The 16,411-nt window shown below is 40.1% G+C and overlaps 1 protein-coding gene across 1 annotated transcript in view; it reads right to left on the bottom strand.

The window, feature by feature from the left end:
* Rab38 (RAB38, member RAS oncogene family) overlaps positions 1-14,689 on the bottom strand; it is a 63,528-nt gene extending 48,839 nt beyond the window's left edge. Inside the window, exon 1 of the mRNA XM_021662468.2 lies at positions 14,269-14,689. Coding sequence (XP_021518143.1) covers positions 14,269-14,470 — 202 coding nt within the window. The 5' untranslated portion in view covers positions 14,471-14,689. The remainder of the gene's footprint in view (positions 1-14,268) is intronic.
* Positions 14,690-16,411: the final 1,722 nt, after the last annotated feature.

Below are 16,411 nucleotides of genomic sequence, written 5' to 3'. Positions count from 1 at the left end.
TGATCTGCACCAGGTTCAGACAGTTATAATAGAAAGGAATCTGCATCATAAATATTCAGATATTAGACTATCTTAACAATGCTCAACACTTGGAAATACAGGACTCATATTAATAAAAAATCATGACCATATATGGTTCATTTGTCAACACTTTTGAACTAATCAACATTGAACTCCTAACTTTTAAGAGGAAACATATATTAAGATGACTTCCTTCATAGGAACATGTGCAAGAAAAAAATTAAATGTATGTTTCCATTCATACCATTTTAATAAGTATATCTTCTTTCTAACCAAAATATTTGGAGAGAAAGATACAATTTTATTTTCAAAGAAACCATTACAGCTGGCACATTGTTGTTGTACGTTTTCAGTTAAGAATTACTTAAGATGTCCTGGTGGTTTCTCTTTTGTTCTGCTTTGCTCTGCTTTTTCTTCAGAATACGTTAACATACTTTTGGTTATTCAAATGTAAAAGCACTGACCCAAGGCTGTGGAGAAGCTTGGTTCCCCTTTCTTAGGGGAATGGGAGAAGTACCGTGAGTAATCGAACATTTTCAGAAAACCTCTTAAAAGGTGAACATTTACTTTCTGGTCCCCTGTGGAAATCTGGGGGTTGTACACCTAAGTGTTAAGTGCTAAGACCTAATCAAACTGTGCCTTGTTAATTTCTGCTAAGTCCTGTGTATAATTTTCAATCTTTCATGCTAGGGTGGCCCACTCTCACTATAGCATAACCTCTTCCTTACCTTCTAACCAAATCCTGCCCAGCCTTCCAGGTTTTACCCAAGCCTAACCTTTCTGGAGACTCTGACTTTTTGCCTTTGCACTCATCTCTTTGTCCCCTAAATTCTCACACCAGTGACTCACTCTCTCACCCTCTTGGTTATTTAACTTAGCACGAACTTGTAGTATTTTTCATGTCCTGCAAGCGTCTGCAGCTTGCCTCCAGTGACATCGTAGACTTCTCAATCACGCAATCACAGTGCCCATGTCTGCACAGCACATGGACTCAAGAGGCTCTTAGCATGCGCTCCTAATAGACTTGTATAACACAACGAAACAAGCAATGAAGGGGCCTCATATATAAAGACGTGACTATTCTTGATTCTTATTTGTGAGAGGGAACCCTGGAAAGTAAAGGAATTGACTGAACAAAGCAAAATCATAAATCTTGTGTATTTACTTCCTACTCATGCTCATGAAGATCTCAATGCGCCTGTAACTCAGAACTATGGAGGCTCTTCTCATCATTTTACATCCCCCATAAGCCATGGTTCTCATTCTGTCCTCTTGGAAGTTAACATTTCTTTAATTTGTTTATCAAGAATTAACAAGTTTCAGGGAAGCAGAGGCAGGCATATCACTGTGAGTTTGAGGCCAGCCTGGTCTACATAGCAAATCCAGGACAGCCACGGCTACACATAAAAAACTCTGTCTCGAAAAAACAAAAATCAAACAAACAAACAAAAGTGAACAAGTTATCTGTGAAATGTTTAAGTAAGTTAAAATGTTCAAGAAAATATGATTCCATTAAAAAAAATACTGTGTAATTCAAGCTATTTTGAATTTGTGATGCTCCTGTTTCACATGCCATGTGCTGGGATCACAGGTATAAACTACCTTTCCTGACCTTAAATATCTATGATTTCTTTTATTAAAATTATTTTTAATTAATTTATTCTTTTATTAATTATAGTTTATTCACTTTGTATCCCAGCTATAACCCCCTCTTTCATCCCCTCCTAATCTCTTTCTCCCTCATCTCTTCCCATGCCCCTCCCCAAGTCCACTGATAAGGGCGGTCCTTCTCCTCTTCCCTCTGATCCTAGCCTATCAGGTCTCATCAGGACTGGTTGCATTCTCTTCTCTGTGGCCTGGTAAGGCTGCTTTCTCCTCAGAGGGAGGTGAGCCAGCCACTGGGTTCATGTCAGTGTTCCCATTACTGGAAAACCCACTTGGACACTGAGCTTCCATGGGCTACATTTGTGCAGGGGTACTAGGTTATCTCCATGCATGGTCCTTCACTGGAGTATCAGTCTCAGAAAAGACCCCTGTGCCCAGATTTTTGATTCTGATACTTTCCTTGTGGAGCTCCTGTCCCCTGCAGGTCTTCCACCTCCCCCTTCTTTCATAAGATTCCCTGCACTCTGCCCAAAGTTTGGATATGATTCTCAGCATCTGCTTTGATACCCTGCTGGGTAGAGTATTTCAGAGGCCTTCTGTGGTAGGCTCCTGTCCTGATCCCTGTTTTCTCCCTCTTCTGATATACATCAGGTTTACCTTTCTGAATGAGGATTGATTAAAAACCAACAATTAATTTGAAACATTGATGCTGTAAAAATGACAAATAATCCACCTAAAATATGTTCACTAAATCATAAGCATAATATATCTGATGATAAGCAATCTTTGAATTACTTAGCATTTGAAATAGTTCTAAGTAGACTTTTTAAAGTCATTTTTTCTTTCTTTCCTTGTTTATTACTATTTATTACAATTTATTCACTTTGTATCCTGGCTGTAGCCCCCCACCCCGGTCTCCTCCTAATCCTTACCCTCCCTCCCTCCCTCCCTCCCTCCCTCCCTCCCTCCCTCCCTCCCTCTTCTCTCCCTATGTCCCTTCCGTAGTCCACTGATAGGGGAGAACCTCCTCCCCTTCTATCTGACACTGACCTATCAGGTCTCATCAGGGTTGTCTGCATCATCTTCTCATCTTCTTCTGTGGCCTGGTAAGGCTGCACCCTGCAGGGAGAGGTCATCAAAGAGCTGGCCACTGAGTTCATGTCAGAGACAGCCCCTGATTCTCTTACTAGGGAACCTACTTGGAAACTGAGCAGCCTGTGGGCTTCATCTGAGCAAGGGGTCTAGATCTTCTCTATGCATGATCCTTGATCGGAATATTGGTCTCTGCAGGGTCCCCTGGGCCCAGGTTTTTTGGCTCTGTTGGTCTCCTTAGGGAGCTCCTGTCCCCTCCAGGTCTTTTATCTCCCCCTTCTTCCTTAATGTTCCCTGCATTCTGCCCAAAGTTTGGCTATGAGTCTCAGCTTCTCCTTTGATTTTAAGTAGCCTTTAAAGACACTTTAATACTTAACTTACAAACATTCCTTTTAATTCTTAAATCTTGATTCTTTAAAGATATCTAGATTCCTTTAGAGTACTAATTACCTAAAACACATGCTAGAAATGTTCTAATATGCCTCCAGGAAACCCACGTGATATTTTAAAATCTCAAGACAAACACAGTAAGATTTTTGGTCAAGCAGGTGCATCAGACACTATTATCTTGGTGTAGTTTAACTTTGGAAACTTCTGTAATAGAAAACAAAAGTCTGCGGAATGCTATGCCTTAAAGATGGAGCTGGTTTCTGCCTTCCACCTTCCCGATGGTGAGTGCTCTCTGTCACGAACTACTCCACATTTGGCTAAGGCCGAGGATCTGGCTTGCTTCCATGTATGTGGACCTATCTGCATTGCCCACGTGGCACGCCTGGGTTGGCTACCCAGAGGCTATTTAAGCTGTGGGCTGGCTTTCCCCGGGGTCCGAGGATTGTTCAATGTTCCTGAATAAACTGCATTGAAAAAAAAAAAAAAAGAAAAGAAAACAAAAGTCATGTGAAGAATCAGTGCAGACAGGAATGGAGGGTAATGAGGCCACTCTATTTTAATGGCTTTACAAGGTCATTCCATAACCAAAGACACACGTATTTCTAAATTGTAGTTTTTTAAAACCAAATACAAATAATTTTCTTTTGTAAGATGTACTCTGTTTTTTTCCAAATGGATAAATATTTGCTAGATCATTTGTGTGCATGTGTGTGTGTGTGTGTGTGTGTGTGTGTGTGTGTGTGTGTGTAGCAAAGTCTCATGTAGCCCAGGTTGGCCTTGAATGTGCTACATAGCCCAGGATGACTTTCAAACATTCATCTTTCTGCCTCCACCTCTGGAGTGCTGAGATTATTGACAAACATCGCCATGGCTGGTTTTACATAGTGCTGGAGATAGAATCTAGAACCTTATGTATGCTAGGGAAGCACTGTACCAACTGAGCTATATCCCTAGTCCTCAAACAAATGCTTATTAGGTCACCTAGTGTTAGCATTGTAAGGAACAGAAGTTTTAGGTATTTCCTTTGGGTGAAGGGCATAAAAAATTATTTTGACACTAAGAATTTGTTGAACTAGAGTCTGCAGTTTTCTGCATTAGCCTTCAGAGACTAGTCTCTTTTCCTCACATCAAAACACAGGCACAAAAATACATAACCACAGAGAAAGACCCTCCTGTGAGAGAAAGACCATAAGAGTTAGTAATTTTTTGGAAACCAAACAGCTACTTTTAGCTTTCTCTCTTAAATGAGAGATGTCTACCACTCATATACTTTTCCAGAATTATATAAAGATGACTGTTATTAAGCCCAGTCAACCATAAGCTTTCATTAATGATGAGTATAAAGAATTTCGCTTTCCTTGTAGGTGAACTTTAAAGAGACTATGGGTTGCAAAACCAGTGCTTTATTTTATCATATTTTGGGAAGCTATAGAATAGACTGGCTAGAAAATAAGAGTAGTGGTCAGATAAATCACAAATCATAACTCAGCAGACCTCCTTATTTGTATGCCTTTCAAAAAAGTTTTATGTGCTTCTCATTTTTATAGCCCAAATAAGCATAGTTTTTCTGTTTCTGCATAATAATAGTGTCCAAATAAGCCCATTGTGAGCAATCAATGTAATGATGTATATGCCTACAATATGCCTGACCCTCAATAAATAGAACTATTAATAACACATTATATTGCAGAGGAAAACAAGTGTCTCGACAAGGACTTTGAATCAATTTGTTTTGAACTTCCCCTTTGAATTAGACATAAATCTTTTGAAATCCCCCTCACACTATAAATACTTTGTCTGCATTAGACTGAGGAAGTAAGCAGTAGAGTTCATCATTCTTCTTGGGAAAGCAATTTTATGCGAGACTGGTAAACTAATTAAAAGTTAAATATCAATATAAATACAGGAAACAAAGGCTAAATAATGCATCAGGATAATGCAAACTACAAAAATTACAGAGTCGAGGAAAATGATAAACACTTAACGCTAAATGTTCGTTAGTCTTCTTAAATTCTTTATCTCTTGCTTCCAAAATGTAGGCCTTTTCTTGGATCTCTTCTGAGACCAAATGATCTAGAAGTACATGGGAAATAGCCCCTGAACACACCTTTGGGAGATTATCTTGATTATCTTAAATGGAGAGAAAAGACCCCATGTTAACTTGTGTGGGACCATTACTAAGGCAGAGAAACCTGGACTGTATAAAATGGAGAAAGCAAGCTGAGTGCTAACAAGCATGCATTCATTGTTCTTTGCTTTCTGATTGTGACTGTCATGCTCTGGGCATCTGCTGCCTTGGCTTCCTGGGCATGAACTGTGAGCTAGAATAAACCCCTTTCTCCCTTACATTGCTTTTGTTAGAATATTATTTTTTTTTTTACAAATTGAAGATTAACTAGGACACCCTCCTAAGTAGCATTTTTACTTCCTCTACTTCTTTGCTGACCACAATCACCTAATTAAATTGTATGCCAAATAACTCAAGGCAGAGTCCTCTGATATATTTGCACAGGGTATCTAGAAAAGGACAAAATAACTTTAATAAAAGGCTTGGTGAGAGAATTATTACAGGGGAATTAAAACAAAAATGTCACATGGGACTGAAAAGAGGAAGAAGCTGCTACTGACAGGAAACAATTGGGGAATTTCTGCAGGGGAGTTGGTTCAAATGAGTCAGATATTAGCAAGGACTATGATATGTGAAAACAAAGATCACACGGACCTGCAGAATAGATGAAAAACAGAGACAATAAACTTGAGACCAAACAGGGAACGCCAAGGAATTAAAATGACTGAACAATAGCAATGAATGGTCAGTGTAATAGTTTTTATTTTAGAACTATTGCTATAGTGCCTGAAGATCTAGCTCTGTGGTATATTCCTTGCTTTAGCCTTCACAAAGTTCTGAGTTCAATCCCTAGAGCTACAGAAAAAAGAAAAAAAAAGTGTGTGTATGTGTGGGGGGGTACTGTTAGCATCTACACTGTGGATTCCTCTTGCCTACCCAATTCCGTAACCTTTGAACCTCAGCATGCCAGCCATCTACTGTTAAAAACAGTTTCAATTTTTCAGACCTCCACAATAGTAAACAAGAAATTAGTTCTACCATTAATTAATATGTTCAATGCTACTTGCTTCCAAATCATATTTCTTTATCTCTAGAAGGACTGGGATGCTTTATAAAATTACTTTTATAAAATTACTTTTCACAAGTTATTACTTAATTTAATATACAGAAAATTCCAAAGAAGGTAGTTTTCCACTTGACCTTCAAACGAGTGACATTTTACTCAAATTATGGAAATTTTGATAAATGAAGAATCCTGGCTTTTAAAATCATTTTAAGCTCATTCCCAGTTTTTGTGTTAAAAATACTAGTATGTCTCCTTAAGGAATTTTGTTACCATATTTCTTAATTTTAAAAAAATTATTTTTTACACATATGTTAATATGTATAAAATTCTGGTCTTTCAACCAAGATCGCATTTGAATTAATAACTCTATTTTTATTTTATTAATAAAATTTAAAATCAACATGTTTTAGAACCAAATTAATCATGTAATGTTTGGTTAGAAATGTTTTTATTATACAAATATTTATTCAACTTCAACTATGTGCTAAGTACTAGGTTAGGATCTTGAGATATAGTTTGAATGAAAATACCACTCTGGTATGGTGAGAGAAACTTTGTAATCTAGGAAAGATATAGACTAATCCGTGATTTTTGAAATATTTTCTCCTCCAATCTTCATATGAAGTCACATGTGGAAGATAAAACTGCTGATTAATAGAGGCCTGATCACATAAAGGCTTGAAATTCATAGTGGAAAGCTTTTAACTCTGAAATGGTGCTGATCAGCAGGAGGTCAAACTGAAGTCACCACTATAGAGGAGGACACTAGACTGAGGAGAAGTCTGCTGTAAATTTCAAACTGAGGACATGAGGAGGCCGCCACCAGGCTTCAGATGGGTGGCAAACAAGTCATTGCTAGTTAAAGAGAGAAATGTCACTGCTTCACAAAGAGGAAAAAATAGCATATGTTGATCAAGGAATGGGAAATAAAAGGGGGGGAAGAAACTGTGAAAATTTAAAACTATGTTATTCCAAATAAATAGTGAAACAATAATTTGAAATCTTAAAATAGTCTTAGATTTGGCCTTTGCCAAGTTTAAGGAGATACTAAAGTATAACAACCTAGAGAGAAGGCTTTCCCATGGATGTAGTATATCTGATTCTTACTCTAAAATAGTGGGGTTGCCATGGTCTTCTGGAAGATCTACCTATAGCGCTCACGGTGGCTCACAAGCCTTGATGTACCCCTTTCCCTGACGTGAATTATCATAAAAGAAAAAAGCTGCAAGTCTACTGCAAGCCTACTGCAAGACAACCGCTCTCAAAAATGTACTGGGTAAGTGATGACTCTAGTTCAAACCTAGTGACTTTGTAACAAAAAAAAAAAACCAAAACCAAAACAAAACTTGTTTTTGTAATACCATTGAAAAACAACTTTTTAAAATATTTTTTTATTTCATTTCAGTTTACTTTCTTTACACCCCAAGGGTATCCCCTCCCTCCTTTCCTCCAAGTCTCCCTCTCTTTCCCCTTCCCCTCTTCCTTTCCTCTCAAAAGGAGAGCCCCTCCCCTCCGCTCATATCAACCCTCCCCAACCCAACAAGTACTGAGCACATCCTCATCCACTGAGGGCAGGCAAGACTCTATTGCCTGATTTTAGTTTTTATTTTATTTTATTTTATTTTTTATTTATTCATTTTACATTCTGGTAATAGGCCCCTCCCTCCTCTCCTCCTCATCCCACTTTTCCTCCCTACTCCTCCAATCCCCCCTGTTCACCCACCAGAGCACATCAAGTCACATCAGCACTGAGCACATCCTCACAAAAACTTTTAATGAACAACTAATGTGTAAAAATATTGCAAAGAACATAATCATCAGGGAATAGAACTCCAGCACAAGAGCAGAGATTAGTGTGGGCACAAGAAATGCCAAGCTGATTCAGGCTTTGTCCAGCCTTCTCAGGTTTGCTTAATCTCAGACAGAAGGGTGTTGTAGTGAAAAAGTCCCCTCATACCACAGGGCATTTTGAAGTAATCTCCATCAGTATATGTCACTCACTGTGAAAGGTGGCATGCTTTTGTGTTGTCATGCCACACACAAAGAAAAAAAAAAACAAAACAAAACTAACTTTCTTAGGTCAAGAATCAAGTCATTTCTAATTCAATATCCTGTTTCCCCTGACCTAACATAGACTCCAACCACACACATAAGAACTGTTCTTTCCAGCACTCTTTCCCTCAAATCACTTGGAACTGTTTTATGAAACTGCTACCTATTTTCCTGTCAGAACATATCTTGGATGGTGGAGCATATTCTCTACGTCCACACATTTTAAACAAATGCAAACTTATAAAGGCTCTATGAACGGTCTCGACATCTTTCTTCATACGCTTCCTGTACGACACTGAAAATTCCCCATTTCTGCTTACAATACACTCCGCTTAGCTGTAAGCATGCAGTGGTTATTACACATAGTAATCTGAAAACCTGTAATTAGCCAGGATAGGAACACAGTAACAAATTCCCCTGCAGAGAAGGGCCCATCCTTGAATGCATTTTTTTTTTTTTTACTTGACGCACTTGTTTTCAAAACTTAGCTTTTCTATATGTAGAGAGAGAGATCTATTGCCAAGACACCTAACATTTATAAAACTCATTGAATAATTATTTTAGATATAGATACTAAGTAGCTATGTATGACCAAGTCTAAGCCCTTACTTCAGTTGATTTCACAACATGAGAGCACTTTGAAAACTGTAAAGCAGTCTACCATAGTGGCCCAAGTTAGTGAGAAGAGATAGTATAGCTGAGACTTGCACGGAAACAGAAATGTTGTTCTCTTATGTTGGGTCTTGTTAGAGGCAGGTGCCTTATAGAAGACTGATATAATGAAAGTTCTCCATGGTGAAGAAGCACTCTTCAAATTATCTACACCTATAATGTTTCACACTGCATTTTCAACTTTTGAGTTGGGTTGTGTAATGACTAGCAGACTCGGTGAAGTCATGGATGTATTTTAGCTAGACAAATATACTGTTTCTGCCCTTCATTGTCATTTGTGTCTGTAAGCAAATCCTTTGGTTCTTTGATTCATGATCTTCATTTGAATAAAATAAGTTTGGTATTAGCTTATATATATATATATATATATATATATATATATCAAGATCAAGAAGGAAATGTATGTAAAAATAATTTATAATAATGGCAATTCCCATAATAAGACTAAAAATAAGAATACTAATATGTTTATTATGTTCTGGAACACTCATGAATCAATCCACTTATTTCTTAAAACAACTCTAACAGATGAAAGTTCTGTTACGCCAAGGCAGAGGATGTCAAAAGACTCATAAGTCAGAACATTAGGAAAAACTGTTGTGTATCACCTACACTACAGACAAGGTAAGATTATGGTATGAAAGCTCATAGTGGCTAAGCTAACATCTTACAAATGTGATAATATAGGCAAATGAAATAATTGCTATTCTGTAAGTGGAACATCTGAGCTGGTAGGATTTCGTGACTTGACCAATACCAAGCATTATATTTTTACCACATATAATTCATATTACATTTAGAATCTATCTAAAGTCCTCTATTATTAAACTAGGGGAAATGGAACAAAGTAATTACAGAGGGTGGAGAGGGGCATGTTCAACAGGGTGGGAGTGTTGTGTTCAACAGCCATGTCTTAAAGTCTGACACTCCCATACAGACAGCTATTATACTAGGAAATTAAATGTGCTTGGACAACCGTAAGAATAAGGTCCTTAAGGAATGGTAGCTGCTAGATCTGTAATTTACTCAGCTCCTGAAGCTGTGTCCCAAAGTACATCAGGAGCTTCACAGCGAATTATACATTTCTCTGAATGAGCTACTGTGGCAATTGCTGGTATCTGCATCTGGTTTGGAGAGTAGTAAAAAATTAAATCTCAAGTATAAACTTTTTGTTTTCTCTTTTCTTGGGTGTTATATATAGAAAAGGAGGAATATAAACACATCTCATTCAGTGATCAAATTTTTTATTTTTTTTTCATTAATTTATTTCTGTTTTCTCCATAGTTGTATCTGATCCTAGCCAAAATTTATAGGAAGAATACAAGGATTACCTAACAACTAAAGAACAGGAAAGGTCGGGGACAACTTGGAGGAGTACGGGATGGGAAAGCGTGATCAAAATGTAATGTATGAAAAAGAATCTATTTTCAATACAAGAAAAAAAAATTGCTTGAAGAATTTGCAATTCTTGCAAGGCTTATCCAGCAACCAAAGAAAGGGAGAGGGTCTCGTCCACAAGAACCCACTGCCTGTCGGGTACACCCAGGCTGGTAGATTTGCATGATATCAAATCACACTAAATAGATACAGTCCTGCTTGCCCACTGGGAACAGGTTCATCCTGGGCAAAGTAACTTAACACCTTTGAGTCTACCAAGAGCATCTGAATAGAGTTGACCCAGCTGCTCCTTTGTAGGAGAATTGCTCAGAACTGGGGCAAAACCTGTTCCCTGTGTAGTTTTGGAGAAATTATCATCTTGTTTCACAAGCCCATAAAATCTTGAGACTTTCATAATCAGACTGGCCAGTCAAAGTGACTGTAAGATATATATCATGGGAAACCAATGTACAAATTATTGAACTTTATATTATTGAACCAAATAAAACACAGAGCCTACCTATGCAAAAAAAAAAAAAAAAAAAAAACCTCTGCAGTAGACTAATAGCCTATAGAGTCAGGGCAAGTCCTTTCCATATCAAAAAGAGTGTCTGTCATGTCGAGGCTGAAGTTAAAACTTAGTGGGTTAACTGCTGGCCTACCATGCACAGGGACCTTAATTTGATCCTTAATCTAATGCTGAATATGCATGCAGTCTCAGCACTTGAGAGGTAGAGGGAAGAAGGTCAGGAATTTAAAGTCATCTTTGGCTCCACAGTGAGTTCAAGGGTGTCTTGGACTGCACTGCCACAAAACCAAAACAAAACGAAGGGAAGAAACTAGAAAGGTGACTCAGCAATTAGGAGCCCTGACTGCTCTTGCAGAAGACCTACCTGAGTTCAATTCCCAACACACGTGGTAGCTCACAACTCTGTAACTCTAGTTCCAGAGCTTCAATGCCCTCTTCTGGGGTCTATGGTTGCTTCACACATGTGGTACACATACATACAGTCAAAACACTCATACACGTAAAATAATGTTGGTTTTTTTTTTTTTTTTCTGTTAAAGGAAAAGAATTTGAACGTTCTCAAAACTCAATTCACTACTACCCATTCTTTATAGGTACATGTCAGAGTTAAAAAAAAAAGAACGGGGAGGGGAGTGTCACGTTGTGGCTTGAGGGAACTGGAAGGCATTCTTGCCTAATGAATCTAAGTAGAGAGGTGAGGTTGGACTTCTGTTGTGGGTTGGACTCTGTTTTTCTTCTTGTCGTCAAACTCTTAAAACTCATTAAATATTATTTTACGAACACGTAGGTCATATAGCTAGGCTCTTTTCTGACTAGCTCACAATTTAAAATAACCCATTATGCTAATCTGCATCCTGCCATGTGTTCAGTTACTTGCACTCAGGCACCATGCATCCATCCTCTTCACATCTTGCAGGCTGAATCTTGAGCCCCTGGCTCTATCTCAGAATCCCCTCTGCTTACTGGATGTTCCACAAGCTATAGGCCATGAGATTTATTATTGACAGATGCTACATCCATACACAAGATATCCCTTCTACAGATTTCATATCAACTTTTAACCCAGAGGTTTCCAGTACAACTTGAAACATTTATGTTCCAACCATCTTATCCACTCTATTACCTAGCTTTTACCCCAATCATCTTTCAGCCTCCAACTCAAGGCCTTTGAGCTTGAAGCTATCAAAGAAAGTGAACTGGGCATTACCATGAAGCTGAATGCCACTCTGTCTGCTCAATGGACCTCAGATCCTTCGCATTTCCTACTTGCACAGACTTCTGTGATTATAGCCTTCACTACAACTTTGGTCTGAAACTATGGCTTAGAAAAAAACATTACCAAGTCTGGAGGTTAAATTGCTTCTAACAGCAAGCTTGGAATGTAAACTGCTTTATGCTGCAAAATGCATGAGACTAAAACTGATGCTGCCCTTGGAAGACAAGAAATATGTGTGGTATAGGAATTGCAAATCATTAGGACTTAATCACCATATGTATGCCATGTTCCTTGCTTAGTTATTTACTAAGGTTCAAACAGTGGTAATTTAATGAGTTCCTTGATAGAAGGGATTATTGCCTTTACCTTGCACTATTGTTTATTCTGCTCTCATTTTGGAGGATAAAACACACTCTCTGTTTATAGCTAGAAAAAAGTAAAACCAAGAGATTGGGGGATTTACCTATAATCCCGTAGTAGGATTAAGAAGGAGGTGTTCCACTCTGGAGGTATCAAACTCTGAAATTTGAGCCCACAATCATTACATCTTTCTATTCCTCCTATTTAGAAGAGGAAGCTAAAACTCACAGAGATGTGACAAGGCTGAAGACATCACGTTACTTAGACTTGAAATCAGTGCTAGTCAATGCTGCATCTTTCAAACAGTAAACTAGAACCTGGGGTTCTAGGAACTTCAACGCAGCCATAAGACACTAAAACACGCAGTCACAGAGTCCACAGGCTCACTATGAAAAGCTCAAGACTCTAGTGGATGCCATCTTCAAGTCTCCAATAACTCAGGCTTCTCTGAAACTGCCTAAGACTCTAAGCCATGAACCTGTCTACACTACCCTTATCATAAAACCTGGCAACCTCATGGTTACAAAAGCACTCAGGTCTCAGGACCAGAAATGTTGTTTTAGGAATTTCCCTCCTTGTTTCTCAGTCCAAGCCATGACCAAATGTTTCCAGTCAAATGCACTAGCAGAAGTGAACATATTTTCTGAAAAAGAGTTGCTTACTTTAGAACCAGCCTTTTCCAAGTGGGTTTCTGGTGCCACAAACCATTAACAGAGACTGAGTAGGGTTATTTGAAGTGGATCATGGGGAATCTCGCTGGAGTTGAAAACTCCTAAGCGGGGAGACTCCTGAGCTATCACTGCCTAACCCTTTCCAGCTTAACAGGGATGCCAGCGATCTGGAGAGAAAGCGTCTAGAGTAAGAGGCTGTGCACTCCCAGGTTACAAGCAGCCAAGACTCACTCTTGATACAAACTGCAGCCTCGGTTTCCACCGTGCCCAGGAACTATTATAAGCTGTTGGCAAATTCCGATTTCAAACACTGTAAAAACGCTTGTCATGTTTTAGTTTTCTCAAAGAATATGCCAGGATCAAACCAAGAAATCTTAAAGCAAATGCCACCGACATCGTCATCACAACTCCATGCCTGCCACTGGAGAAGCAGAGGCAAAGTGGGACTCTATGGGTTCGAGGTCAGCTTGGTCTACGTAGAGAATTCCAGGATAGTTAAAGTTAGATGATGAGACCCTGTCTCAGGACAAAAAAAAAAATACTCTTAAAAATATGCAGTCTTCAAGTTTGTCCTCAAATTTCTTGACTGAAAATGTGACAATAGTAAGTGAGATTTGGAATAATCTAAATTCCTAAAAAAACCCGAGAATGGGCAAACAAGAGTTAACCTGAGAGGATCCCTTCTGCCTGCCTGAACTCCAACAATGAAAGCCACGTGGGACACAGGTAGCCGAGCTGGCTGGGGCTACCTGTGTCCAGAAAGGGACTAGAATGGAAACAGAATGCAACTGTACAGTCTCCTTGGTCCCGAGGACAGCCTACTCTGAACTCAGGAATCAGGAGAAAGTGCAGGAAGCAGCTAGAGCAACGGCGGCAGAACGTCCAGTGAGAGCTAAAGAAGTTACTAGAAGTTGCAACTAGGATTGGGACGAATTCAACAGAAACAACAGCAAAAACGAGGAAACACTTTCTTTTCTTTGCAAACAGCTTCCCAAACCACAAGCCAGAGTTTCCTGGAGTGGACCGCTCTGGCTCTCTAGACCTCCTGCGTGGTTGCACTCCAGGGTCCCGGGACTGGAAAGAAGCTGAAAAGTCACTCTCTACTTCCCCAACCCTCTCCCCTCTGCGCGCGCTGCTCTAAGGGCTCACCTGCAATGTCCCAGAGCTGCAGGCGCACCACGGTCTCGGGATCCCAGTGGAGCACCTTCAGCGCGAAATCCACGCCAATGGTGGCCCGGTAGTGCGACGAGAAGTTCTGGTGAACGTAACGCTTAATGATGCTTGTCTTGCCCACGCCTAGGTCACCGATCACCAGCAGTTTGTAGAGGTGCTCTTTGTGCGGGGCCTGCATCCTGGAGGCCCGCAGGTTGTGCGGAGCCTGGAGCCTGCCCTGGAAAGCGCAGCCGGGGCTGGGCAAGGGACGCGGACGCTACAGCTGAGTGAGCGCGAAGGCCGAGCGAGCAGGCACTGGCAAGGGAGCTGGGACGGAACTCCTCCCCTGGGGTTAATCCTTCTTCCTAGTTGCGGTCCAAAGTGGGTGGAGACAGGAGCGACTCCCGGGACTGGCAGCCAAAGGACCCGAGTGCCAGCGCCTGCTCCAGCTCTTATTTGCACAGTGCTTCGTGCAGCAGAGATTTTTCTCTCCCTCTGCCCATGGCACAAACTTGTAAGGTGTGGGTTTTGTTTTTAATATTCTGCCTGAGGAAAAAAAAAAATTGAGTGTCTAAAAGCACCCAGGTCTTCTGAGGCTACCAGGGCCCTCCTGCCACCCACGCTGTCTTGTGAAATTGGGGAGGCCATGAGAACTACCTAAGCAGGAGGATCTTTGATTTGGGTCCTCCCTGGCCCCTGGAGTTGAATGACAGTAGGCAAACCTTTAGAGCTCCTTTGCCTGGGCGTCTGTAAAATGGTAATGCTGATCTCTTAGCGCCTTTTCACCTATTCATCTGTTAAGGACCTTAAGTAGAGGCCCCAGAGATGAACTGCCATGAGGCATTTCTAAGCTTTCAGCCTCCACTCCCAGATAGCCTTCCAGATACACTGAGTGGCTGACTACTCATACGCTTTTATCATTATAAGTAGCATCAGATGTTTATAAATCCTCTCGTATAAGTCACTTAGTCATCAGCAGTCTTAAAAAATAAGTATCATTATTCTTCCTCTCTTATAAGTCAGGAGTCCCAAGAACCCGATGTAGCTTAGTACTGTAAAGAAAACGCCTGTTTCAGATCCAGGTCCTCCTGGTATCAACGCCTTCTTTCTTATTCTCTCACTTACTAACGTGCGCTATGCAGGCATCTGTGTGCTTGTGGGACTATGCAAATACCGACCCACAATGGGATGCGTGCAACAGTGAAGTAGGAAAGGGAATGTGGAAAGCCCCTGTGAGGTTGGCTGTTTGCTTAGCAAGGCCAGAGAAAGTCTCACTGGGAAGGTGAGAATTCACTGCAGAGCTTAAGGGAGTAGAAGAAGCCGATCCTGAGGATCAGCATTCCACATCAATAGGTTATTTTGTACCTGGTGTGCTCAGAAGGGAGCTAGCTAGGTCCATGAGTTTATATTCTTTCATGTAGTAAGATACTGTGTGCAACTACGAAGGAGGAAAACATGATTGAGAACAGCCTTCCCAAGATCTCATGTAGCTAGAGAGTGTACGACATGAGATTTAAACTGTATAAAATGGTGAGCACAAAGTTTGTTATGGCCAACGTCTTTCTGTTCTCCTCCTCTGATATTACATAATACCTTCACTTTCAGCCTCCCCCATCCCCTCATAAGCAGAGAGGTCCTTTCCTGGGTGACCACGCGTGTACAACTGGCTGAACTTTGGTTTTTTTTTTTAAAAAAAGTAAGTAATAATGTCTAAATACCTGGGAAGGGGCATATACAGCACACACACACACACACACACACACACACACACACACATATGCATAAATATGATATATGGCATATAATGGGTCCTGAGTAAATTGAATAAATGGAAGCTCTTAATGGGAAATGAGAGGTAAGTTTTATGCTCAGTCAAAATAGGGCTTCCTCAGCTTTTTTTCTCCTTACAGGATAATTGAGAAGCTTTCCTCAGGACCAAATACTAAGGGAAGATGTGTAGATCACTGTTCTTCTGATTTTGTTGAAGTGCTTAGGTATCTGGGCAAGTGCCATCCACGTATGCTTTGGACAGATTGCACCTGACAGGTAAGAGAAACATTTCACCTGCTGACAGAATTGACTAATAGTGTATCTTCACTTCCCAAGAAGAACCCTCCTCGGGAACTGAAAGCTCTTATAC

This window comes from Meriones unguiculatus, chromosome 14, assembly GCF_030254825.1.
Source record: "Meriones unguiculatus strain TT.TT164.6M chromosome 14, Bangor_MerUng_6.1, whole genome shotgun sequence".
Classification (NCBI taxonomy): Eukaryota; Metazoa; Chordata; class Mammalia; order Rodentia; family Muridae; genus Meriones; species Meriones unguiculatus.
This window is presented reverse-complemented; position numbering and strand designations above follow the sequence as displayed.